At 47.7% G+C, this 25,107-nt stretch overlaps 3 protein-coding genes across 3 annotated transcripts in view; all 3 read left to right on the top strand.

The window, feature by feature from the left end:
• LOC130189746 (zinc finger protein 135-like) overlaps window positions 1–5,475 on the top strand; it is a 17,023-nt gene extending 11,548 nt beyond the window's left edge. Inside the window, exon 3 of the mRNA XM_056408710.1 lies at window positions 4,430–5,475. Within this exon, the coding sequence (XP_056264685.1) occupies window positions 4,430–5,217 (788 nt within the window). The 3' untranslated portion in view covers window positions 5,218–5,475. The remainder of the gene's footprint in view (window positions 1–4,429) is intronic.
• A 921-nt stretch (window positions 5,476–6,396) lies between these two features.
• LOC130198477 (protein TsetseEP-like) lies at window positions 6,397–12,049 on the top strand. Its single transcript, XM_056421650.1, has 3 exons — window positions 6,397–8,001; window positions 11,446–11,739; window positions 12,045–12,049. The coding sequence occupies exons 1-3, from the start codon at window positions 7,809–7,811 to the stop codon at window positions 12,047–12,049; spliced, it is 492 nt and encodes a 163-aa protein (XP_056277625.1). The 5' UTR covers window positions 6,397–7,808.
• LOC130188727 (gastrula zinc finger protein XlCGF57.1-like) lies at window positions 12,028–13,947 on the top strand. The gene has a single exon (XM_056407232.1). It carries the CDS (start codon window positions 12,058–12,060, stop codon window positions 13,453–13,455), a length of 1,398 nt encoding a protein of 465 aa, XP_056263207.1. The 5' UTR covers window positions 12,028–12,057; the 3' UTR covers window positions 13,456–13,947.
• Window positions 13,948–25,107: the final 11,160 nt, after the last annotated feature.

Raw genomic sequence — 25,107 nt, 5'->3', positions numbered from 1 at the left:
ATTTTTTTTTGTTTGGTATATAATGTTTTTTGTTTTCTGTCCATCTAAATGAACTTTGCCCTGTGAACTGTTGTCTCTGGGTCCAGGTCTTGGTCTCTGGGTCCAGGTCTTGGTCTCTGGGTCCAGGTCTTGGTCTCTGGGTCCAGGTCTTGGTCTCTGGGTCCAGGTCTTGGTCTCTGGGTCTAGGTCTTGGTCTCTGGGTCCAGGTCTTGGTCTCTGGGTCTAGGTCTTGGTCTCTGGGTCCAGGTCTTGGTCTCTGGGTCCAGGTCTTGGTCTCTGGGTCCAGGTCTTGGTCTCTGGGTCCAGGTCTTGGTCTCTGGGTCCAGGTCTTGGTCTCTGGGTCCAGGTCTTGGTCTCTGGGTCCAGGTCTTGGTCTCTGGGTCCAGGTCTTGGTCTCTGGGTCTAGGTCTTGGTCTCTGGGTCCAGGTCTTGGTCTCTGGGTCCAGGTCTTGGTCTCTGGGTCCAGGTCTTGGTCTCTGGGTCCAGGTCTTGGTCTCTGGGTCCAGGTCTTGGTCTCTGGGTCCAGGTCTTGGTCTCTGGGTCCAGGTCTTGGTCTCTGGGTCCAGGTCTTGGTCTCTGGGTCCAGGTCTTGGTCTCTGGGTCCAGGTCTTGGTCTCTGGATCCAGGTCTTGGTCTCTGGGTCCTGGGTCTTGGTCTCTGGGTCCAGGTCTTGGTCTCTGGGTCCAGGTCTTGGTCTCTGGGTCCAGGTCTTGGTCTCTGGGTCCAGGTCTTGGTCTCTGGGTCCAGGTCTTGGTCTCTGGGTCCAGGTCTTGGTCTCTGGGTCCAGGTCTTGGTCTCTGGGTCCAGGTCTTGGTCTCTGGGTCCAGGTCTTGGTCTCTGGGTCCAGGTCTTGGTCTCTGGGTCCAGGTCTTGGTCTCTGGGTCCAGGTCTTGGTCTCTGGGTCCAGGTCTTGGTCTCTGGGTCCAGGTCTTGGTCTCTGGGTCCAGGTCTTGGTCTCTGGGTCCAGGTCTTGGTCTCTGGGTCCAGGTCTTGGTCTCTGGGTCCAGGTCTTGGTCTCTGGGTCCAGGTCTTGGTCTCTGGGTCCAGGTCTTGGTCTCTGGGTCCAGGTCTTGGTCTCTGGGTCCAGGTCTTGGTCTCTGGGTCCAGGTCTTGGTCTCTGGGTCCAGGTCTTGGTCTCTGGGTCCAGGTCTTGGTCTCTGGGTCCAGGTCTTGGTCTCTGGGTCCAGGTCTTGGTCTCTGGGTCCAGGTCTTGGTCTCTGGGTCCAGGTCTTGGTCTCTGGGTCCAGGTCTTGGTCTCTGGGTCCAGGTCTTGGTCTCTGGGTCCAGGTCTTGGTCTCTGGGTCCAGGTCTTGGTCTCTGGGTCCAGGTCTTGGTCTCTGGGTCCAGGTCTTGGTCTCTGGGTCCAGGTCTTGGTCTCTGGGTCCAGGTCTTGGTCTCTGGGTCCAGGTCTTGGTCTCTGGGTCCAGGTCTTGGTCTCTGGGTCCAGGTCTTGGTCTCTGGGTCTTGGTCTCTGGGTCCAGGTCTTGGTCTCTGGGTCCAGTCCTTGTCTGTCCTGGGTCCTGGGTCTTGGTCTCTGGGTCCAGGTCTTGGTCTCTGGGTCCAGGTCTTGGTCTCTGGGTCCAGGTCTTGGTCTCTGGGTCCAGGTCTTGGTCTCTGGGTCCAGGTCTTGGTCTCTGGGTCCAGGTCTTGGTCTCTGGGTCCAGGTCTTGGTCTCTGGGTCCAGGTCTTGGTCTCTGGGTCCAGGTCTTGGTCTCTGGGTCCAGGTCTTGGTCTCTGGGTCCAGGTCTTGGTCTCTGGGTCCAGGTCTTGGTCTCTGGGTCCAGGTCTTGGTCTCTGGGTCCAGGTCTTGGTCTCTGGGTCCAGGTCTTGGTCTCTGGGTCCAGGTCTTGGTCTCTGGGTCCAGGTCTTGGTCTCTGGGTCCAGGTCTTGGTCTCTGGGTCTAGGTCTTGGTCTCTGGGTCCAGGTCTTGGTCTCTGGGTCCAGGTCTTGGTCTCTGGGTCCAGGTCTTGGTCTCTGGGTCCAGGTCTTGGTCTCTGGGTCCAGGTCTTGGTCTCTGGGTCCAGGTCTTGGTCTCTGGGTCCAGGTCTTGGTCTCTGGGTCCAGGTCTTGGTCTCTGGGTCCAGGTCTTGGTCTCTGGGTCCAGGTCTTGGTCTCTGGGTCCAGGTCTTGGTCTCTGGGTCCAGGTCTTGGTCTCTGGGTCCAGGTCTTGGTCTCTGGGTCCAGGTCTTGGTCTCTGGGTCCAGGTCTTGGTCTCTGGGTCCAGGTCTTGGTCTCTGGGTCCAGGTCTTGGTCTCTGGGTCCAGGTCTTGGTCTCTGGGTCCAGGTCTTGGTCTCTGGGTCCAGGTCTTGGTCTCTGGGTCCAGGTCTTGGTCTCTGGGTCCAGGTCTTGGTCTCTGGGTCCAGGTCTTGGTCTCTGGGTCCAGGTCTTGGTCTCTGGGTCCAGGTCTTGGTCTCTGGGTCCAGGTCTTGGTCTCTGGGTCCAGGTCTTGGTCTCTGGGTCCAGGTCTTGGTCTCTGGGTCCAGGTCTTGGTCTCTGGGTCTAGGTCTTGGTCTCTGGGTCCAGGTCTTGGTCTCTGGGTCCAGGTCTTGGTCTCTGGGTCCAGGTCTTGGTCTCTGGGTCTTGGTCTCTGGGTCCAGGTCTTGGTCTCTGGGTCCAGGTCTTGGTCTCTGGGTCCAGGTCTTGGTCTCTGGGTCCAGGTCTTGGTCTCTGGGTCCAGGTATCTGCGTCTGTGCCGGACTCTTTCATCAACCTCGGCGTTCAAAACCAGATGCACCAAACGAAGGAATGAAAACCCTCGCCTCGCCCTCTGGATGTTACGCCATCCTCTCTGTTCCAGAAGGTTCAACTCAGAGACTATCGTCCTCGGACTCGTTCACACATTTACCTGAAGTCCCTCCTCCTATCATCCCAGCTCGTCACAAGGGGCGGGGCCTCTGGAACTGTCAGTCAGCGAACAGCGAGGCAGACTTCATTTCTGGCTTTACCGTCGAGTCGTCGCTTGACTTCCTGGCTCTCACTGAGACCTGGACCGGACAACAGGTCCACCCCGGCTGCTCTCTCCTCTGCCTTCTCATCCAGACCCTCTGGTCGGGGGTTCAGGTTCACTCATCTCACCCAAATGGTGTTTCTCTCTCTACCCGCTTTTGAGTTTCATGCTGTGACGGTGACTCGTCGGTTCAGCTCCACGTCGTTGGTCTCTACCGTCTTCCTGGTTCTTTGGGACATTTCTTGAAGAACTAGACGTCTAACTGTCTTCCTTTGACCTCTCACTCAGTCCCTCCCCTCCTACTCACAGAGCAACCACCTGACTACATGTTCACGAGAAGCTGCTCTCCAGCTAACCTCACGCTTCATGGCTCTCTCTCTGGAGCTGACAACACGTCTACAGACTCTACACAGTCACAGCATTCCCTTTGTGTCTGACCGACATCTCTCAGTGGATGTCTGCGCACCACCTGAAAATCAACCCCCACCCATGACCTGACTACCACCTTCACCAGCTCTGTGTTGGCCCCGCCCCCGACTGCCAGGCACCTCGCGGTGACACTAGACAGTCAACCTGACGGCCAACATCGCTGTGACAACGCGTTCCTGTAGGTCCATGCTGCACAACATCAGGAGAACACGGCCTCTTCTTACTCAGAAGGCGGCACAGGCTCTGGTCCAGGCTCTGGTCCAGGCTCTGGTCCAGGCTCTGGTCCAGGCTCTGGTCCAGGCTCTGGTCCAGGCTCTGGTCCAGGCTCTGGTCCAGGCTCTGGTCAGGCTCTGGTCCAGGCTCTGGTCCAGGCTCTGGTCCAGGTTCTGGTCAGGCTCTGGTCCAGGCTCTGGTCCAGGCTCTGGTCCAGGCTCTGGTCCAGGCTCTGGTCCAGGCTCTGGTCCAGGCTCTGGTCCAGGCTCTGGTCCAGGCTCTGGTCCAGGCTCTGGTCCAGGCTCTGGTCCAGGCTCTGGTCCAGGCTCTGGTCAGGTCTACCTGCTAATGCCAGCCGACCTCTGCTGCTTCAAAACATTGGTACTTGTGTACCGTGCTGCGAGTGGATCGGACCCTGTCCACACCAGGACCTGTTCTATCCTCACACCCCAACACATTCGCTCCGCCCGGCAAAAACCAACCGACTTGTGACTCCGACACTTCGAGCTAATCACTCAAAATCCAGACTGTTTGCAGTCCTGGCTCCTCATTGGTGGAACGAGCTCCTCACTGATATCAGAACGGCAGGAAGTCTCTACACCTTCACCCGCAAACTAAAATGCATCTTTTCTGACTATATTGAATAAAAATAACAACAATATATAAAACGTTCTATGCTGTGACATCAAATATCTTTTGTGGCTCCAGACACATTTTAACAGGTGTCAGTTTGTATAAGACCGTCCTGGTTGGGAGGGCATATCCAGCTTGGCACACCTTTTGGGAAGGATTATTAAAATGTATGTATACTTATGAATGTGTTTAATTATTCTCCACAGATGTCCAGCAGCTGTTGGTGGCTCAAGAAGAGGTCCAGACTGAGCAGCAGGACTGGCGCTCCAGTCTGGACCAGGAGGACCCAGAACCCCCCCACATTAAAGAGGAAGAGGAGGAACTCTGGATTCGTGAGGAGGGCGAGCAGCTTCAAGGGCTCGAGGTGGCTGGTGTCAAGTTCCCATTCGCTCCTGTAAAGAGTGATGATGATGAAGAGGAAGGTCCGTCCTCTCAGCTTCATCAGAAACAAACTGGAAAGAACAGACGGCCACAACGTTTGAAAAAAGAAGCTGATGGAGAAAAAGTCGAGGCCGAGAAACCGACTCAGTCCAAAACGGGCGTGAAACCATTTCAGTGCTCGGTTTGTGGCAAGACGTTCGCTCGCCCACGTTTTCTACGGCAGCACATGACGGTCCACACGGGCGAGAAGCCGTTCAGTTGTTCAGTGTGTGATAAAACATTCGCCCGAAAAGGGAACCTGAAATATCACATGGCTGTTCACACGGGGGAGAAACCGTTTAGTTGTTCCGTGTGCGGCAAAAAATTCCCACTGGAGCAAACCATGAAACGACACTTAACAGTTCACTCTGAGGAGAAACCGTTCAGTTGTTCCGTTTGTGGGAAAACATTCCCACTAGAACAAACTCTGAAACGACACTTAACGGTCCACTCGGAGGACAAACCGTTCAGCTGTTTGTTTTGTGGGAAAGCATTTGCACTGAAAGGAAGACTGAATGATCACATGACGATCCACACAGGGGGGGAAAGCATCCAATTTGACTACATCGAGTAAGAAATATTAACAACGCAAAAGTCTGAAACGACTTTTAAAGTCCACACGGGAAGAAGAGGAAAATAGTCGTTGAGTTTGCTATAAAAGATTCTCTCTTGTGGTATTTAAAAACTCACAGTTGTGTTTGTGAGTGCATCATGAATACATGAGGCTGAAAACCGGCTCATTCAGCTCAGATGAAGCTTGCTTCTATGATATTGGCTCATATGTGATGTATTGTCAATTTTATATTAATAAAAATGTTCCAAGTGGTCTGAAGCTGTGGTTTGAGCTGCATTATCAAAGGTGATGGAATTTAAATATTTAACCTTCTCTCTCTACAAAGTTTTCTCTCCAGTTTAAATTAATGACTTGATTATTTTTTTTCTCCGTAGAAACTGTAAATTAAGTTCCATAACTGAAAAATTACAGAATTGGGAAAATAGGCTCGTTTGAGAGAACCGCTTCTCTGACAGGCTGCCTTCAAAGAATACACAGGAAGTCGCAGAAACAGTGACTTCCTGTTAGATATGTAGGCTACTTGTAGTTTATAGACCTCTTTTGGATTTATTCAGAGACGTCATACTAAGGTTGGTTAGTGACAAATTTTCAAATGTTTATGTCACCAAACATTCAAGCTCAACACGATGTTCTTTCCCCACAGGCAAGGTAGTAGTAGTAGTAATATATTACTATCATGAATGTTATAAAATAATTATAATACAAAGAAAAGACTAGCAATTGGAATAATAAATGATCAACAACAAAATTCTAAATTTAATTTTTTTAATAAGTTATATAAAATAATACTTAACATGATTATAGTAATAAATAATGAACAATAAATACAAATTAAATAAATATATGAAAATAAAAAGTCAATTAATTGGTAATATTTGTGTCAGATGTTAGAAAACAATCCTTTGAGTCATCAATTTCCATGTCCTATCCAACAATGTTTTATTTGGAAAAAATGAAAATTAATTTAATATTGGAATATTAAAATACTGTTTTTAATAAAGCCTTTCATTTTAATGGTGACCCATCTATGTCCTCAAAGTAAATCAGTATTATATTTAACATCATAGTACATTATATTTTACTTAATTTGAATTTATTTAGTTTGAGTTAAAAAATTAAAAAATAATAATACAAAATATATATATATTATATAAAATAGTTTAATTATTATTGAATAATAAAAAATCAATGATAAAAAAATGTTCACGTGCACAAAATGATGAGACAATTAATTGGTGATATTTTGTCTTTTACAAAAATAAATAAATATTTACGTTAGTTTAAGATTTAAACAATGATATACTATTTGTACTAATTAAAGGGCTTTTATTTTGTAGTTTACGAACCAAGTCTGCAATGAAATCCACGAAGAAGCTTCCCAGGCTCTTATTTTGAAGGTGCCTGGGACGCTTAACCCCGAGTTGCTCCCTGTAGCTGCTCTACAGTGTATGAATGTCACAGGACTGTAAGCCGCTTCGGATAAAAGCATCAGCGAAATGACATGTCATAATTTAATAATTAATATTTATGCAGTTAGGAGCATCAGGAATTCGGTTTGCTAAAGAAACATTTGTCAATTAATCAGATTATTGTAGTTATTTACTCGTCATTACATATAGGCACAATTCATGGGAATTGATTATTGTCTTCCTGCTGTTTGATTGTTTAAGATGTCTTTTATTTTGAAAAACAATATTCCTGATCTATATTAATAAGAATGTTCCACTTTTTAGAAATCAGTGAATCCTGAAATCTGGTTGTGTGCATTAAGACTTTGAGTTAGATGTATTCAAAACATTTATATTTTAGTATTTTCCTTTTCTTTATGGACTCTTTGGATAAGACGTGGGGTCTAAAGCATGTTGAACTACGAAGACATGTGTCTGTTTGGGAGATTAATATTATTGATTATTGATTGATTGGTGTTGGACAGTTCTTGTAAAAGAATAAAGTAATGTTTTTGCAGATGCTTCTGACCTTTGACCTCCGAGTGTATGTTGATTGAGAGAATAAAGAAGAATTTAACCTGATTTACTAACTGCTGTAGACCTGTAGTGAATATTTGGTGATTTAGAACATGTAGCATTCAACCAATATTACAGAATAAAAACAGGAGTATTTTATTCATATTTAGTCATCCATATTTCATTGTGAATTTTCTGTTTTGGAAATAAAATGTCCAAAACAAATGTCCAACTGACATGTTTTATTTTGTAGTTTACGAACCAAGTCTGCAAAGAAATCCACATCTCAGGCTCTTATTTTGAAGGTGCCTCCGCCAGCTGCCCGGATGTGCCTCCATTCCAAGCTCCCGTCGGCAGCAGCAGCGTCTCTTCGTCACTGCGGTGGTAAAGTGTCAGTTAGCTCCTTCAGTCCTGACCCAGCAGAGTCTCTGTATGTCTGGATAAACCTCTGAATGGACTTCTAGAGGTTCTCCTTTGGTTCTGGATGTTGTTCCTCGGACTCATCTCCCGCTACAAAGACATTGAAGTTAGCTTAGCATGCTAACAGCGCTAGTCCCAGTTTAAAGGAGAGGAACGGGCTTTGTGACGGACTTTGAGTGGAGAAAACGTTTCTGTCGTTGGGGGGAAATGTCTAAAGTCCAAATGCTGAGATGTTTCGTCAACCAGCGACTCACTGCGGCTGCGCAGGAGATATGTGGGCTGTTTGAAAGAACGATAGCAGAGTACGAGGAGGAACTTTGTAGTTCTCAAGAGGAGAACGAGCGACACCGGAAACGACTGCAGGCTGTGTTCAACCCGGAAGTCCGGTTACACCGAGCAGGTTGGTTCATGGAACAGCATCTTTGTGGTATAAAGTAGATGATAACTGGTGTAAGGTATGGAATACGTTTAGGAGACCGTTGTATCTTTGGCTAACTGTATTAGCTCAACATTAGCATAACACAGACTGTACACGCCCCCTCTGATACCAACACATTACGTCAACCTTTCTTTGAGTCATTTAAGACAAAAGGCAGAATATCTGTGAACATGTTCTGCATGACCACGTGTTGTTTACAAACTCTTGAACCAAGTCACTAGAACCACGGCATTTTTATTGAAATGTACAAAGTTTAATTTCTCAACAAATACAATTTGAGATAAGTCATGCAATGGTTTGTTTAATAAAATGTAAACTACGTGTTTGACTCCTCAAACACACGTTCTCCAACACTGTTGGACGTTCCCTGAAGAGGCCTTTTGGTAGAACTCTGAGTCCTTTACTTTATTAATCTCTGGCAGTTTGAACCATTTCCTGTTCTTCACTGGAACGGTCCACGTCGATGACTAGTGGACGCACAGGGGAGTGTTCTAACATGGCCCAACACGTACATATATTTACCTTCAACTGATGCAGATTTACAATTCTACATCCGTCTTTTCTTGATCCTCCTGTCGCGAAATCCCAATCTCTCAGACGCAGGTTAGCAACCTTTATTTTATGTTCTCCGAGTTGCTATTTTCTTTTCGGCTTCCATCCCCCTCTCTTCTCGTCCTTCTCTCTGTCTATATTTTCAGGCAGGAACATAAACAACGAGAGAAAGTGACTAACACATATTACGTTTGATGAACCTTTATATATAACCTGTATTATATTAGAGTGTTAACTTCACAAACTGTATTTCTGATCAGAAGAGCCACTGCTGACTTCCTCTCACACACCAACATTCTGTACATTATTTAAGAGTCAGGTCATCGAGCATGAATATACTCGATGTAGCCTGGCTTATGAAAAACAACATTTGATTATATCTGTAGTGGCACTCCGTATACTTCTGGGGCTTCTGGACCACACTTTTGAGATCGGTCTTAAAAGCTATTGATCGACACGCGAGTGACACGAGTAGTTCTTCATACAAATGATGTTAACTAAAAAACGTAGAGTACACAGTCACATGGTCAACAAACGATGTTGCTTCCAACAACTGAGCTCCAACTCGACTGACAGTCCCACGCAGCTGTTCTCCTGACGCGACGTCATCTGATTGGAAGCTTACATTCTGACAAATTATTCAGCTTTTAAATACAATACTAAATTTGATATGTTAACATGAACATTCTTTCAAATCATGATAAAAAGATTTATCTTCAGTTACCTTTTTTAATCTTTTTAAACAAGATTATTATAACAAATGAAATCATGCATTTGGCTCTTATAATATCTATATAAATGTTTCAGAGCTACAGAGAAACCGATGTGCACATGTTGTCCTGTGGGCAGCGGGGCGAGCCTCGGGTCTTCGAGGCGCACACTTCCTGTTCCCAGAGCACGTGGCCGTTGATGAGCTCCTCTCCGGCTTTATCTTGGCTGTCCTTCCGGGATCCGTCCTCTTCGTGCATGTTTCACTGAGATGTCCTTGTGTTGAACTCTAAGCATATTCCCGTTGCTTTCAGGAATTCTACACAATATGTATGTGCTGGCCCTTAAATTTAAATGCGAGACTCCAACGTGTGACTCTTTTGACAGAAGACATGGAGGTCTCACTGTCTCTCCTGGAGGTCTCCAACAAGATCAGTGAATCTTGCTCTGTCTATTTCCCTTGAGGTCGAATGCTGTAGTGCGCCACCGCTCTCATCTCATCTGGCAACTTGGATTCCACGATTATCACATTGATGTTGTTATCCATCCCCCCATGAACTCCACATCTTCCATACGTGTTCATTAGGGCTGCAACTAACGATTATTTTGATAATTGATTAATCTGTTGATTATTTTTTTAGATTAATCGGATACAAAAACACTGTAATGTTCAATCCTTTATTCAAAACAGGGTTCGTACGTCATGGAAAACCTGGAAAAGTCATGGAGTTTTTAAATGGCCATTTCCAGGCCTAGAAAAATAATTGGGGGAAAAAATCCCACAATTTTTGGAAAAGTAATGCAAATTACCTGGAGACCTAAATACTGTATGCTTTGGAATTCTCATTGTTAGTTTAAATACTACATCTTCTCACTTGTTCATGTGTATGAATGAACCCTGTTACAAACAGAACTGACAGCTTTACTCTCCTGAGTTTACTCAGCCGGCTATTTGTGGTCATACGTGTCGGTGAGGGGGCGGGGCTTATCTCTGTTGCCTTTCACCGTGGAAAAATATTTTCCGCCACGGAATAAATAACCACGTTTTCTACGTTATCCTCTTGTGGAAATGCCACACACGTGGTGACATGTAGCGCCCTGGTGTCTGGGTTCATGACGTCACCCGTAGGCGCACTTAGCTCCGTGAATGTCTCCGACGACGTGAAGGACTTCCGCTTCCAGCGCCACGTGAGCAGCAGCAGCCAATTAGATTCACTAACGGAGGAGCAGCTCAGCGCTGATTGGCTCTCACGACGCAACATTATGGTCTCTCTCTCCCCGCTCCGCTCTTGTTTCTCCTGCGCTGCTCTGCCCTCAAATCTACTTTTTTTTTTTTAGACACCGCGATTTATTGAGCGCCGTAATAATCGGGCGACACAACGAATCCATAATGAAATTCGTTGCCAACTATTTTAATAATCTAATTTTATCGATTCATTGTTGCAGCCCTAGTGTTCATACATTCTGACATCCAGTCAGAGAAATAGCACGAGCGTTCAGTGCTTTCCCATCTTCAGACTTGACGCCTTGTCCCTGGAAGCAAGGATGGAGCTTTTCAATGTTGCAGGCCCAAAAATATTGGATTCCATTGGGTGAAGCTAATCCGCCTGAATTTATAGGAAGTTGTAGGATTGCTTTCTTAATGCGAGGGGCTTCGTTAGCCCACAGAAACTAAGGAGATGGTCTGATCTAGTTGTCGGAGATTTTTGTGTGTATATATATATTTATACATATATGTTTCAACATATTCCAATCTGGTTCCCAGACACGTGATTCGCTCGCTGTTTTCAGTCACTGTGGTTTCTATCGCATCTCGTTTGGTTTCTAGCGATACAAAAGCAGAGGAGAGTTCGGCAGACGGGGCCGATGAGGTGGAGCTGCGGTGTTCTTCCAGCAGAGCGGACATGCTAACCTGTCTAGCCTGGGGTTCCGGCTCATCTTTTTTTGCATCTATATCCTTCTTGATTGTTTTGGTTCTGATCATATGCCGTTCTCCAAATCGATCTCCACCGGAAGTCACATTTTTATACAATGTCTAACTCTCACAGAGAAGCTTCGATCTCACCGTGATCGTCATCATAGAGGCATGAATGTCACTGGTTGAGGGTTCTAAGATGTATGAATGTATTTTATTATTCTCCACAGACGTCCAGCAGCTGTTGGTGGTTCAAGTAGAGGGTCCCCCTGAGCAGCAGGCCTGGAGCTCCAGTCTAGACCAGGAGGACCCAGAACCCCCACACATGATAGAGGACCAGGAGGACCCAGAGCCCCCACACATTAAAGAAGAGCAGGAGGACCCAGAGCCCCCACACATTAAAGAGGACCAGGAGGACCCAGAGCCCCCCCACATTAAAGAGGACCAGGAGGACCCAGAGCCCCCCCACATTAAAGAGGACCAGGAGGACCCAGAGCCCCCACACATTAAAGAGGACCAGGAGGACCCAGAGCCCCCACACATTAAAGAGGAGCAGGAGGACCCAGAGCCCCCACATTAAAGAGGACCAGGAGGACCCAGAGCCCCCACACATTAAAGAGGAGCAGGAGGACCCAGAGCCCCCATACATTAAAGAGGACCAGGAGGACCCAGACCCCCCACACATTAAAGAGGACCAGGAGGACCCAGAGCCCCCCCACATGAAAGAGGAGCAGGAGCCAGACCCAGAGCCCCCATGAAGAGGGCAGGAGCAGGAGGAGGCTGGTATCAGGTTCGAAGAGGAAGCTCAGTTGTCTCATCTTCATCAAAGACTAACTGAACACATGGAAACAGAAGCTGCTGTAGAGGACTGTGGAGGACCAGAACCAGACAGGAAGTCGGATCCAGATAGACCTCCAGAACCAGTTACTGGAGACTCCAGAGAGACTGATGTCAGTGACGACTGGAAGAAGACCAGAGAACCTCAGTCAGGTCTGAACTCTCTGACTCATGAAGTTGATGTGATTGATTCAAAATTTAGTTCTGTTGGTGTCAAGTGCTCAGTTTGTGATAAAAGCTTTAATCGCAAGTCACGGCTGAAGAGACACATGATGACTCATACAGGGGAGAAACCGTTCAGCTGCTCCGAGTGCGATAAAAGCTTTAGTCGCGAAGGACGGCTGAAGTCCCACATGGCGACTCATACAGGGGAGAAACTGTTCAACTGCTCACAGTGTGATAGAGGTTTTAATGTGAAGGGAGCTCTGAGGAAACACATGCTTAGTCACACGGGAGAGAAACCGTTCAGCTGCTCAGAGTGTGACGAAAGCTTTCAATTCCCACGACAACTGAAGTCCCACATGATGACTCATACACGAAGGAAACCGTTCAGCTGCTCAGAGTGTGGTAAAGGATTTATTGAAAGTGGAGGTCTGAAAAAACACATGCTGTGTCACACAGGAGAGAAACCATTCAGCTGCACTGTCTGTAAGAAATCCTTTAGACAGAAGGGATATATACAGAAGCACATGTTAATTCACACGGGAGAGAAACCGTTCAGCTGCCCCAAGTGTGACAAAATGTTCTCACAGCGTTCATCTGTGCAGTCGCACATGAGAGTTCACACAAGAGAGAAACCGTTCAGCTGCTCAGAGTGTAACCAATCTTTTATATGGAAGGGAGGTTTGAGGGCACACATGGTCACTCATACCGGAAAGAAAATGTTCAGCTGCTCAGAGTGTGATAAAACCTTTATTGAAAGTGCAGGTCTGAAGTACCACATGAGAATCCACAAAGGAGAGAAGCCTTTCTGCTGCCCGCAGTGTAAAAGACATTTCACACTGCGTTCATCTCTGCAGACACACATGAAAATCCACACGGGAGAGAAACCTTTCCGCTGCTCAGAGTGTGGGAGAGGTTTTATTGAAAGTGGAAATCTGAAGAACCACATGAGAGTCCACACAGGAGAGAAACCCTACTGCTGCGCAGTCTGTAAAAACTATTTCACACAGCGTTCATCTTTGCAGAAACACATGAGACTCCACACGGGAGAGAAACCGTTCGGCTGCTCAGAGTGTGGGAGAGGTTTCAGTGAAAGGGGAAATCTGAAGAGACACATGTTAACTCACACAGAAGAGAAACCTAAAAGTTGCTCACGTTGTGAGGAAACATTTCTGTGCATTAGAGAACTGAAGGTGCACATGTTAACTCACACAGCAGAGAACTCTCTTTCGTGGTTTTGATCAAGTTGAGAGCTCAGCGGTGGATCAGCTGGTCCTCACGGTAAAGAGAGTGAAGAGCCTCCTGTTGGTGGAGTATTTTACCACGTTGCACTCCCGATGACTGCAAACACAAACACATCCCACGCGCAGTACAACAAAGGCGGGGTCACACATCTACTTTTCTCTGCATGATCTATTATTCATCTTTAAAACTTGTTAAATGTTTTATTTTTGATAACAAAGCTTTCTAGGATTACGGTGTTTTAGAGCTGCAGACCACGGAATGGGAGCAGCTATTAACTTGGTGGTAGAGTACACTAAATAGTGTGTTTACTCGACAATATAATCTATGTTTGAAATGACTGATATCATCTGGACTACGATGTCATTCCTTTTTCACATGGTTTATCTTGAAGTCTTGTATTAGTTGTATTAATTCCAGGTGTTGCGAACTATTGTTGCTGTTAACATTTTAATCTTGTGTTAAATAAATATCAACTGCATTGCAGTGAAACTAAATAACTTGTTTTTAACCTTTTTGACCCATCAATTAATCAGTTCCTTGATCGAGTCGTCACCTGCAGAGAGCGAGGCTCCACGACGTTGTCATCCAGCTGGTGGGTTGAGCTACACACACTGATACTGACACACTCATTCCCCACACACACTGGCTTAGATAAGGAGATCAATACTACTGGGAGGCCCCCGGCCCGACGCTTTGTCTACCGGCTGGGAGAGAGATTCATAGCTGTTGAACCTCTTTGCAGTGTCTGTTACAAATTCTGCGCATCTGGAGCGGTCGGCGGGGTGGTGCCGCACAGGAACTCAGGCGTAGACCCGTTTTCCGGTTCCTATGTGGCCGCTCCACGAGCGGGATCCTCATCAGGATCCTCATCAGGCCAGAACAGGTTAAGTCAGACATGGGCAAACTACGGCCCGCCGGCCATATACGGCCGAACTTGTCCAAATTATAGTAAAAACTAGTGCTGTGAAAAATAACGCGTTAACTCAGTTAATTCAATTACAGGTTTAACTAGTTTTTTTTTTAACGCATTTAACGCATGCAGAATGAGCTTCCAATCCGTCTGTTGTTGGTCGTCGGGACGAAAAAAAAGTCACTTGCAAAATGAGCTTCCAATCCACCACTTCAATCTGAACTCTGTCCGCTCTCATGCAGACGGTCTGTTCATCGGTAATGATCCTTCCGCAGGTTCACCTCCGGAAACCTTGTTACGACTTTTACTTCCTGTAGATCAGGGTCTCAACACGTCGATCGCGACCTGCCAGTCGATCGCGGCGTAGTGTCGGTAGATCGCATGACATTAAAGAGATTGGCCCCCTGACATGTTCTCTAGAGCACGTCTTTGTTCTTTTATTAAACTAAACGTCTGTTGTTGATCGTATCTCCACAGCAGCATGTCATTTCTGTCTCTTCGCGTTGCGTTAACAGCTATCGATCTCCATCTCGCGCGCCACAGAGCTCCGTTGATCGGGACCGAAGCAAAACAAAAGTCACTTGTCAATCTGTCCACCTGTCCGGGCCGGTGAGGTTTCAGCTTTGCAGCAGTGTCCCCGCCGTCCCTTTCATCACGGCCCAGTTCATGAAAACCCACACAGTCAGTTTGCCTCAGCAGCTGCTAGAGGAAGACTAGAGGCCTTTAGATTGTATCATGGTGGAGTTAATGGTTGACAAACAAGAGACAAATGTTCTGTTTAACCCTCCTGTTACCTTTACATTTACTAACATATTTTACCCTAGCAATTAAAACCTCCAGAAAATTATTAGAATTAATATTGCTTCCCAAGTTTAAGTGTGAGGTACTTTATGTTTGTTTGTTGACTACCTAAATAGCCCTTTAAATAAATAAAAAAGTTGATATTTCTTATATGTTTGACACAGTGAAAAACAGCCTGGGGTCAAATTGATTTAAAGAACACCAACATTAAACATTGAATGGGGTCAAATTGACCCGAAAGGTAACAGGAGGGTTACACATTCTGTTTAGGATGAAGATGTATTAATGTTCCATATGGAAGAAAACTGCTAAATAACTGCTGAGTTGCAGCACCATTGTATAGAAGAATGTATAAATGTATATATCCGTCTTTTGTCATAAATATCTATGTTCTCACAAAATATACCGAGAATATCGGTAATATGTGATTAATCATGATTAATCCACAAAAACCTGTGATTAACCCGATTAAAATTTTTAATCGTTTCACAGCCCTAGTAAAAACCCATGGATGTGTAAAAACCTCATTCAATTCCCTTTTTCACCCTTTCCCCTGCAATACCCTCGTTTCCCCAATCGACGGCACACTAGTTCATACGAGCAAGGGGACTTAATCACGGACAGTTCATTACGTTCCTAGAGGAAACCGATGCGGATCACCAGGACTAACTTTACCACTCTCGTGTCCGCTGGTTACGTTAGAGCGGCGCAGGAGAAACCAGAGCGGAGCGGAGGGAGAGGACAGAATGCTGCGTTGTGAGAGCCAATCAGCGCTGAGCTGCTCCTCTGTTGATGAATCTAATTGGCTGCTGCTGCTCACGTGGCGCTGGAAGCGGAAGTCATTCACGTAGTCGGAGAAATTCACGGAGCTGAGTGCGCCTACGGGTGACGTCATGAACCCAGACACCAGGGCGCTACATGTCACGACGTGTGTGGCATTTCCACAAGAGTATAACGTAGAAAACGTGATTATTTATTCCGTGGCGGAAAATATTTTTCCACGGAGAAAGGAAACAGAGATAAGCCCCGCCCCCTCGACGACACGTATGAAGCGTTTAACCCATAAATAGTCGGCTGAGTAAACTCAGGAGAGTAAAGCGCTGTCAGTCTGTTTGTGACGGGTTCATCCACATGACCAATGAACAGGTTCATCCTCATGACCAATGAACAGGTTCATCCTCATGACCAGTGAACAGGGTTCATCCTCATGACCAGTGAACAGGTTCATCCTCATGACCAATGAACAGGGTTCATCCTCATGACCAATGAACAGGTTCATCCACATGACCAAAGAACAGGTTCATCCACATGACCAATGAACAGGTTCATCCTCATGACCAATGAACAGGTTCATCCTCATGACCAGTGAACAGGGTTCATCCTCATGACCAATGAACAGGTTCATCCTCATGACCAATGAACAGGTTCATCCACATGACCAATGAACAGGTTCATCCACATGACCAATGAACAGGTTCATCCACATGACCAATGAACAGGTTCATCACATGACCAATGAACAGGTTCATCCTCACATGACCAATGAACAGGTTCATCCTCATGACCAATGAACAGGTTCATCCACATGACCAATGAACAGGTTCATCCACATGACCAATGAACAGGTTCATCCTCATGACCAGTGAACAGGTTCATCCACATGACCAATGAACAGGGTTCATACACAGACACAACCAGGAGCACACGATGGCGCGGCTGTGTCCAGACGCCGTCGTGGTAGCTCCGCGGAGATTGTGCGCTTTTTAGTTTTTGTGTTTATTTTTAATATTTTCTTTGCCACGAACACATCGGCAATAACAGCATCGACGCAGCACACTTTTGGACATAAACTTTGCGCAAAACAAGGGTTTTGTCCACTTTTCCATCGATCCAGCGTGGCGGCAGAGATCGTGGCGAACCACAACAACAACAGTGGAGCCGCTACTACGGGAGGACGAAAACATCGAGGGAAGCGGAGCGGAATCGGAACAGACTGAGAGTTCAAGCCACCGTCCACCTCTGCCCAGCATCCTTCTTGCTAACGTCCAGTCTCTGGAAAATAAGCTGGATGATGTTAGGGCAGGATCAGATTCCAACGGGACATGAGGACTGTAACATCTTTTGTCTGGCGGAAACATGGCTGACCCGCTGGTGCGGATCGAGTCATATGCCCAACCGAGTCCTTCTCTGTTTTCCGTGCAGACAGAACGGAAGAGTCTGGTAAATCTAAGGGTGGAGGTTTGCTTCATGACTAACAACAAGTGGTGCAACCCCAAGGACATTAAGACTCTTTCGTTCCTGCTCGCGAACCTGGAACATCTGACGATCTCATGCCGTCCATTCTACCTTCCCGGGAGTTCAGCTCGGTCATAACCACAGCCGTCTACATACCACCACAAGCGGACACCGGCGTAGCACTATCGGACCTACATGATGCGTTATGACGGCAACAGAACAAGTATCCCGACGGGGCTGTGGTGGTGGCTGGGGACTCTAATAGGGCAAACCTAAAAAGTCATGCCGAACTTTCACCAGCACGTTACGTGTGCTCCCAGAGCGTAAAGAACGTTAGACCACTGCTTTACGCCATTCAAGAGAGGCTACAAGACTGTCTCTCTCCCTCCGTTCGGCAAATCGGACCATGCCGCCATTTTCTTGCTTCCGGAGTACCAACAAAAGATTGCACGGCAAGCGGTAGTGACGAGGGACGTGAAGCGGTGGTCTGACCAATCAGAGGCTGAGCTACAGGGCGCTCTGCGTGTCGTCGACTGGGACATGATCCAATCCAGTTCCAGTGACGTCAGCGAGTTTGCGTACGTAGCAATGAGCCTCATAGCAACGCTAGCGGACACCATCGTCCCCACGGTAAAAGTTAGGGTCTTTCCTAACCAAAAGCCGTGGGTTGATAGATCCATCCGTGAAGCTGTGAACGCCCGTACTGCTGCCTATAACTCCGGTCTTGTATCCGGCAACATGGGCGAGTACAAGGCAGCGGTCTATGGACTGAGGAGGCGGTGAAGGAGGCCAAGAGGAGGTACCGAGACAGAGTGGAATCACAGATGGAGCAGCGCGACACCAGGCGCCTATGGCAGGGGCTACGGACTATCACAGACTACCAGAGCAGACCCGCGCAATGGTGAGTGCCGGCGCATCCCTAGCGGACGACCTGAACTCATTTTATGCACGGTTTGAGGCTAGCAACAACAGCGCTAGCTGCCGCTAACAACAACACCGTTAGCGTGGCCGAGGTGAGTTCTACCGCTGGGGATGAACACACACTCTCTGTGACCGAGCACAGTGTGAGGAGGGCTCTGTTGAGGGTGAACACCAGGAAAGCTGCAGGTCCAGATGGCATATCTGGGCGAGTACTGAAGACCTGTGCTAACCAGCTAGCTCCAGTGTTCACCACAATATTCAACCTCTCCCTGGCTGAGTCCGTGGTCCCCGCCTGCTTCAAGAGATCCACTATTGTCCCTGTGCCCAAGAATGCTTCTCCAGCATGTATGAATGACTACCGACCGGTGGCCCTCACCTCGGTGGTCATGAAATGCTGAGAGGCTGATAAAGGACTACATCTGCGCCTTCCTCCCTTCCTCCATGGACCCGCTGCAGTTTGCTTATCGCCCAAACAGATCCACGGATGATGCTGTCTCCCAGGTACTGCACACCACACTCTCTCATCTGGACAGCCAGAGGGGGCTATGTGAGACTGCTGTTCATTGATTATAGTTCAGCTTTCAACACCATAGTCCCTCCAGACTGGCGGCAAGCTGATTGAGCTGGGACTGAACACCCCCTGTGTGCTTGGATCCTGGACTTCCTGACCGCCAGGCCACAGGTGGTCAGGGTGGGCAGACACACCTCCAACCCCCTCACCCTGAACACAGGATCCCCCAGGGTTGCGTCCTCAGCCCCTACTGTACTCCCTGTACACACATGACTGTGTGGCCAGGTTCAGCTCAACACCATCATCAAGTTTGCGGATGACACAGTGGTGGTGGGCCTGATCTCCGACAACGACGAGAAGGCCTACCTGGAGGAAGTTGCTGATCTGTCACTCTGGTGCCAGGACAACAGTCTCATCATGAATGTCACCAAAACTAAGGAGCTGATTGTGGACTTTAGGAGGGTACAACAACAGAGGACGTACTCACCACTGGGGATTAACGGGACTACTGTGGAGAGGGTGAGCGGGTATAAATACCTGGGAGTCCACATCACCGAGGATCTGACATGGTCAACAAACACAGACACTCTGGTGAGAAAGGCAAGGCAGCGCCTCTACCACCTCAGGCAGCTGAGGAAATTTAAAGTTTCCCAGAGGATCCTTCAGTCCTTCTACTCTGGAGCTGTAGAGGCGTCCTGACAGGAAGCATCACAGCCTGGTTTGGCAACTGCTCCGCTCAGGACAGGAAGGCTCTGCAGAGAGTAGTGCGTTCGGCTGAACGCACTATTGGAACTACACTCCCCACCCTGCAGGACTTGTACACCAGGAGGTGCAGAACCAGAGCCGGCAGGATCATGAAGGATCCTCACCACCCCAACAACAGACTGTTTCAGCTGCTGCGGTCAGGCAGGCGCCTCCGTAGTCACGCTGCAAGAACAGAGAGACTGAGACGGAGTTTCTTTCCTCAGGCCATCAGGATTGTGAACTCCGACCTCACCAGGACCCCCACATAGACCCACACAACTGCCCCTCTTAGGCACACACACACACACACACACTTACTGTAAATATTGTGTTGTTTTTTATTGTAAATAGTGTGTACTTGTTGCCCTTGCACATTCCTGCTGAGCATTGCCACTTTCATTTCACTGCACACCCTGTGTGTGTATGTGACAAATAAAACATCTTGAATCTTGAATCTCTTGATCTTGACCAATGAACAGGTTCATCCTCATGACCAATGAACAGGGTTCATCCATATGACCAATGAACAGGGTTCATACACATGACCAATGAACAGGTTCATCCACATGACCAATCAACAGGTTTCATACACATGATCAATGAACAGGTTCATCCACATGACCAATGAACAGGTTCATCCACATGACCAGTGAACAGGTTCATCCTCATGACCAATGAACAGGTTCATCCTCATGACCAATGAACAGGTTCATCCTCATGCTGACCAATGAACAGGTTCATCCACATGCTGACCAATGAACAGGTTCATCCTCATGACCAATGAACAGGTTCATCCTCATGACCAATGAACAGGTTCATCCTCATGACCAATGAACAGGTTCATCCACATGACCAATGAACAGGTTCATCCACATGCTGACCAGATGACGCCGCACATCGCCCTGATTTTAAAGACCTCTTTCTAGTTTCTGCTGCAGGATATTTAATACAGTCTATCTCTCAGGACAATCCGTCCATTATTTTGCGGGGTTTAAAACAATTAGAAATTATTGAGCTTGAGTATTTCGTAGGGTAATAATATGTTTTCAATGTTGAAAGTGATTCCATTGATCTTTTTCCAGTAAATGTTGATTTCTTTCACTTTGCACCTTCAATTGAAATGTATTAAAAACAGATGCAATCTCCAGGTTTAATAAATTACATTGCGTGTCCAAATGCTCCTGGCCCAGCCCCTCTGTCACATTTTAGAACCGATTGTGGCCCGCAAGTCAAAAAGTTTGCCCACCCCTGGGTTAACTCATACAGGGGGATCTTGATCTTCTCGCAGATCTCCCTCGGGATGTCTGTAACGCTCGGCAAGCCAGATGGTCTTTTTTACCCGGTTTAACTTGTCCCTTTGTAACAGGCCCAGTACCGAGAAGGACACCCGGGAGTTCGTCAACGCCTGTCCTGTCTGCAACTGGCATAAACCTTCCCACCAGGCTCCCACTGGTAGGAAGAGCTGTCTGTGCCCGTCGGCCCTCGTCTCACATCTCTCTGGACTTTGTTACCGGTCTCCCACCGTCCAACAAACACACCACCATCCTAACGGTGGTAGATCGGTTCAACAAGAGAGCCCACTTCTTGCCCTTGCTCAAGCTGCCTCGTCCAAGGAGACTGCTGAGCTGGTTCTGCGGTACATCTTCCAGCTTCACGGTCTCCCCACAGACGTAGTCTCCGACCGGGGTCCTTATTTTACGTCAGTATTCTGGAGGGAGTTCTCCACACTCATCTGGGTCACAGTGAGCCTGTCATCTGGATTCTACCCACAGTCCAATGGCCAGACTGAGCACAACAACCAGGAGATGGAAACGGCTCTACCATGTTTGGTCTCCGAGACTCCAGCATCCTGGTCCCAGCAGCTCCTGTGGGTGGAGTATGCCCAGAACACCCTGACCATCTCTGCCACTGAAGTGTCCCTGTTCCAGTGTGCCTACGGGTTTCAACCTCCATTGTTTTCGGCCCTGGAGAAGGAGGTTTCCTGCCCCTCGGTCCAGGCTTTCGTCTGCCGCTGCCACCGTACCTGGTCCAAGGCCAGTGTTGCGCTCCTCATCTTGGCCAACTGTTACTCGGCAGCAGCCAACCGGCGCCGCTCCAAAGCCACCATCTACCAGGTTGGCCAATAGGTGTGGTTATCGACCAGGGACTTACCCTTGCGAGTAGAGGCGAAGAAGTTGGCACCCAGGTTCATCGGAACAGTCGAGGTCCTGAATTTCATCAATCCTGCAGCGGTGAGGCTCAAGCTGCCCCGGTCCATGCGGGTCCATCCGTCATTCCACGTTTCAAGAGTAAAGCCAGTTCGGGAGTGTCCACTGGTCCCTGCTGTACAGCCTCTACCGCGGTTCATTGATGGAGGTCTTACCTACACGGTTCGCCGCCTGCTTCATTCTCGTTGTCGTGGGAGAGGGCTACAGTACTTGTTTGACTGGGAGGGCTACGGCCCAGAGGAGAGATGCTGGGTCCCGGCCCGACACATCCTGGATCCCACTCTCATTAGAGAGTTTCACCACAGCCACCCTGACCAGCCCTCCAAGGGCTCTGTGCACACGGCGACCACCAAGCCGGACTCTGTTCTCTCACTTCCTTCGGCAGCATCAGACATCAGGGAGGTTGAGGAGGAGCCATCTTCCAATCAGGACAACTCATCCGCTGATGAGGAGAGAGGGGAGATGTCTCAGGAGTAGTAGTCCTTGTTGTGGCTGGATTTCTTCCTCTTTGGTCCATTCTGACAAATGTCTTAACCTGATCATATAAACTTGTATCTCTCTCCTATCTGACTGCTGGTGAGACGCCACAGGAGACTCACACACTGGCCTCAGTAATCACCCACAGGACACAGAGAGTTTGGATCAGAGTTCAATTCACGTAGATTTATTTGTAACCAAGTTTCACCAATAAACCTGGGCTGGGTCCGGTATTAAAGACAACGACCTCCCCCCACATCTGTCTTTCCCAACCCCCGAACAAACACATTGACATATTATTTATACATCAGCCTCAATGCAGGTGCCGCCTCCGTCCCCTCCCTCATTACATATTAGTTCTCGTCACTCAGTGTGACCCCTGTCCCAGTCCAAGCAGGTTACTTTAAGGAATGTGGAGGTTTCTTGCTGACGTCTCCCCCCTCGTTACTTCTCTGATCGTTATTGTGTCTGAGCCTCCTGGTCCTTGCTCTGCAGTCTCCTCTCTACCGGTTAAGACTGGAGCAGCACAAGGCCGCTGGGTCTATCTGTCTGGCGTTGTTGACCCTTGTCTGAGGGAGAGAGCTGTGTGTGCCCTCTCAATCATCTTTGTAGATGTCATTTAAGCCTAATATAACACAATGTAAAAGTTGAATACACCCTATATATATATGTTGTGGAAACACATCATTTGAAACATTTTTCCCACCACATTCTCCTCCAGATCCCCACCGCCGACCCAGCGTGGTGATTGTTTTGGGACATCAGGAGCCGTCCCTTTGAGGAGGGGTTCTGTAACAGTTCAGCTAAACACCTTCCTTCTCTTCTCAGTTGTTTTCCTGATCCAATGTGAGATCCTGGGACAGGGATGTCTATGTGTACAGAAAAGCACTCTGAGGCAAATTTGTAATTTGTGATGTTGGGCTGTACAAAATAAACTGAATTGAATTACCTCCTGTCTGCCTGTTTTACTAACTCTCATGTCATTCCAGATCCTGCTTCACACCTAATCATCCCCCATTCCCTCATCAGTCCCTCTTGTCCTCTGCCAGATTGTCTTGTGTTTTTCTGACCAAGCCCTCCAGCGTTCTGTAATGTGTTTCCCTGTTTCTGCCTGTTCTGTTCCTGCCACTTCTCCAGAAAAGGATTGTTATTATTTGTTACCTCTGTCTTGTGAGTCGTGCTTTAGGTCCCTTGTTATTGTAACTTCCTAACAGTGAGTCCATCCACCTCAAGCCCTGCATGCAGAGGGCTCAGTGCATCGTCAGGAACCCCACACGCCTCAGCCACAGACTGTTTGCCTTCCTTCCCTCTGGGAGGCGCTACAGGAACCTTCATTCCAGGACCAGCAGGCTCAGGAACAGTTTCTTCCCCTCAGCGCTCAACACCCTCAACTCTACTCCACGTTGAGAGCCCCTATCCTGCCCACCATCCCACCTCCATCATTACCAACCTCTCCCTCCTCGCACTTGCACATTAATGTTTACATATAGACACTTGCACCGGGGTCGGCTGTAGATCATGGGGGAGAGTGGTCGCCCCGTAAGCACAAAGTACCAGGTTCGATCCCCGTGTCCTTGAGCAAGACACTGAACCCGCAGTTGCTGCCCGGGCGCTTCACTGCAGCCCAATGCTCGTTAGTAACAGGATGGGTCAAATGCAGAGAAGAATTTCCCCACCGGGATCAATAAAAGTGTAAATTTCTATCTTTCTTTCTTAACGTTACTGTTTATATATAGTTATAAATATCTACTGTATATTATATCTGCATTGCACTTTAAAAAAATATATACGCCTTACTTTGCACTGCTCTGGTTAGATGCTAACCAAAACTGCATCAGTACCTGCAGGCACGTGCACAGATATACCCCTAGTGGTGCTCAAGCTCCTCCCCTTTTGCCCTGGATGAGTAAAGTGCCCTTTTTGTTGGAGCCACTTTTTTCAGAGTATCAGTATTTAAGAATACAAGTTACTCTCTCTGTCATCAACTCCCCCCAAATGTGTTTTAAGATCCGACGGGGCATTTATTTGAGTTCTTGTGAGAATTTCTCCCCGACATGCTCTGCAGTGCTCACGAGCCCCCCCCCCCCCCCCTCCACTTCCTCCTCCACTTCCTCCTCCTCCTTCACTTCCTCCTCCGCGCAGTGCTCCACCTCCTTCTCCTCTGACCCGCAGCATCAGACACACAGGTCATGACGGTGTTTTGTGATAAATCAACCACAACATCAGCGTTGCTGAAAACATGACGTCACAACTGGTCCGACATTTCCTAAAAGAATAAACAAACAAAAACTCACGAAATCCGTGATTTCAAAGCTTTGCAGCAGTTTACTGACGTCATGTTTAATGAAGAGCGAGAGGGAGAGAGAGGGAGGGATAGAGGGAGAGAGAGATACAACAGGCATTTACTTTGTGTTGTATAAATGTCGTTTAGACAATTTCGAAAGTATGTTGAAAGTATGTTTATAAATGTCTCGAGAATTCACAGCTAGAAAATAGCAGCTAAGCTATGCTAACAATGCGAGCTATGCTAGCTCTCGGTGTCATGCTATCCTTGTGCCTCATTGTTTTATGTGTTATCTCTTTGTTTGCTCTGTTCCAGTCTTACAACGACCAATCCTGTAGAAAACGGACAAGACGGCTCAGCAAAAAAACATTTTAATTTACAGTAAAGAAACAACACGAGTGATCCAAACTATAGTTTCTCGTCTTCATCACTTTAAATAACACATTTTCGCTGCTTCTGAATTTCCTCTTGGCTGTTGATGACGATCAATATCGCTCATTTTGAAAGTGACGTCAGAGGGCATTACGGATCCGTATCAGACCGGCGAGTAGGGCGATA

This window comes from Pseudoliparis swirei, chromosome 1, assembly GCF_029220125.1.
Source record: "Pseudoliparis swirei isolate HS2019 ecotype Mariana Trench chromosome 1, NWPU_hadal_v1, whole genome shotgun sequence".
Lineage (NCBI taxonomy): Eukaryota > Metazoa > Chordata > Actinopteri > Perciformes > Liparidae > Pseudoliparis > Pseudoliparis swirei.
The sequence above is the reverse complement of the archived record's forward strand: the minus strand, read 5'-3'. Positions and strand labels throughout refer to the sequence as shown.

What these genes read in the sequence shown, in the direction of transcription:
- LOC130198477 (XM_056421650.1), top strand. Translation starts at nt 7,809, where the DNA reads ATGTCTAAAGTCCAAATGCTGAGATGTTTCGTCAACCAGCGACTCACT. An exon ending in AGTCCGGTTACACCGAGCAG is followed by an intron (nt 8,002 to 11,445) that starts GTTGGTTCATGG and finishes TATTCTCCACAG; the next exon opens with ACGTCCAGCAGCTGTTGGTG.
- LOC130188727 (XM_056407232.1), top strand. Translation starts at nt 12,058, where the DNA reads ATGGAAACAGAAGCTGCTGTAGAGGACTGTGGAGGACCAGAACCAGAC.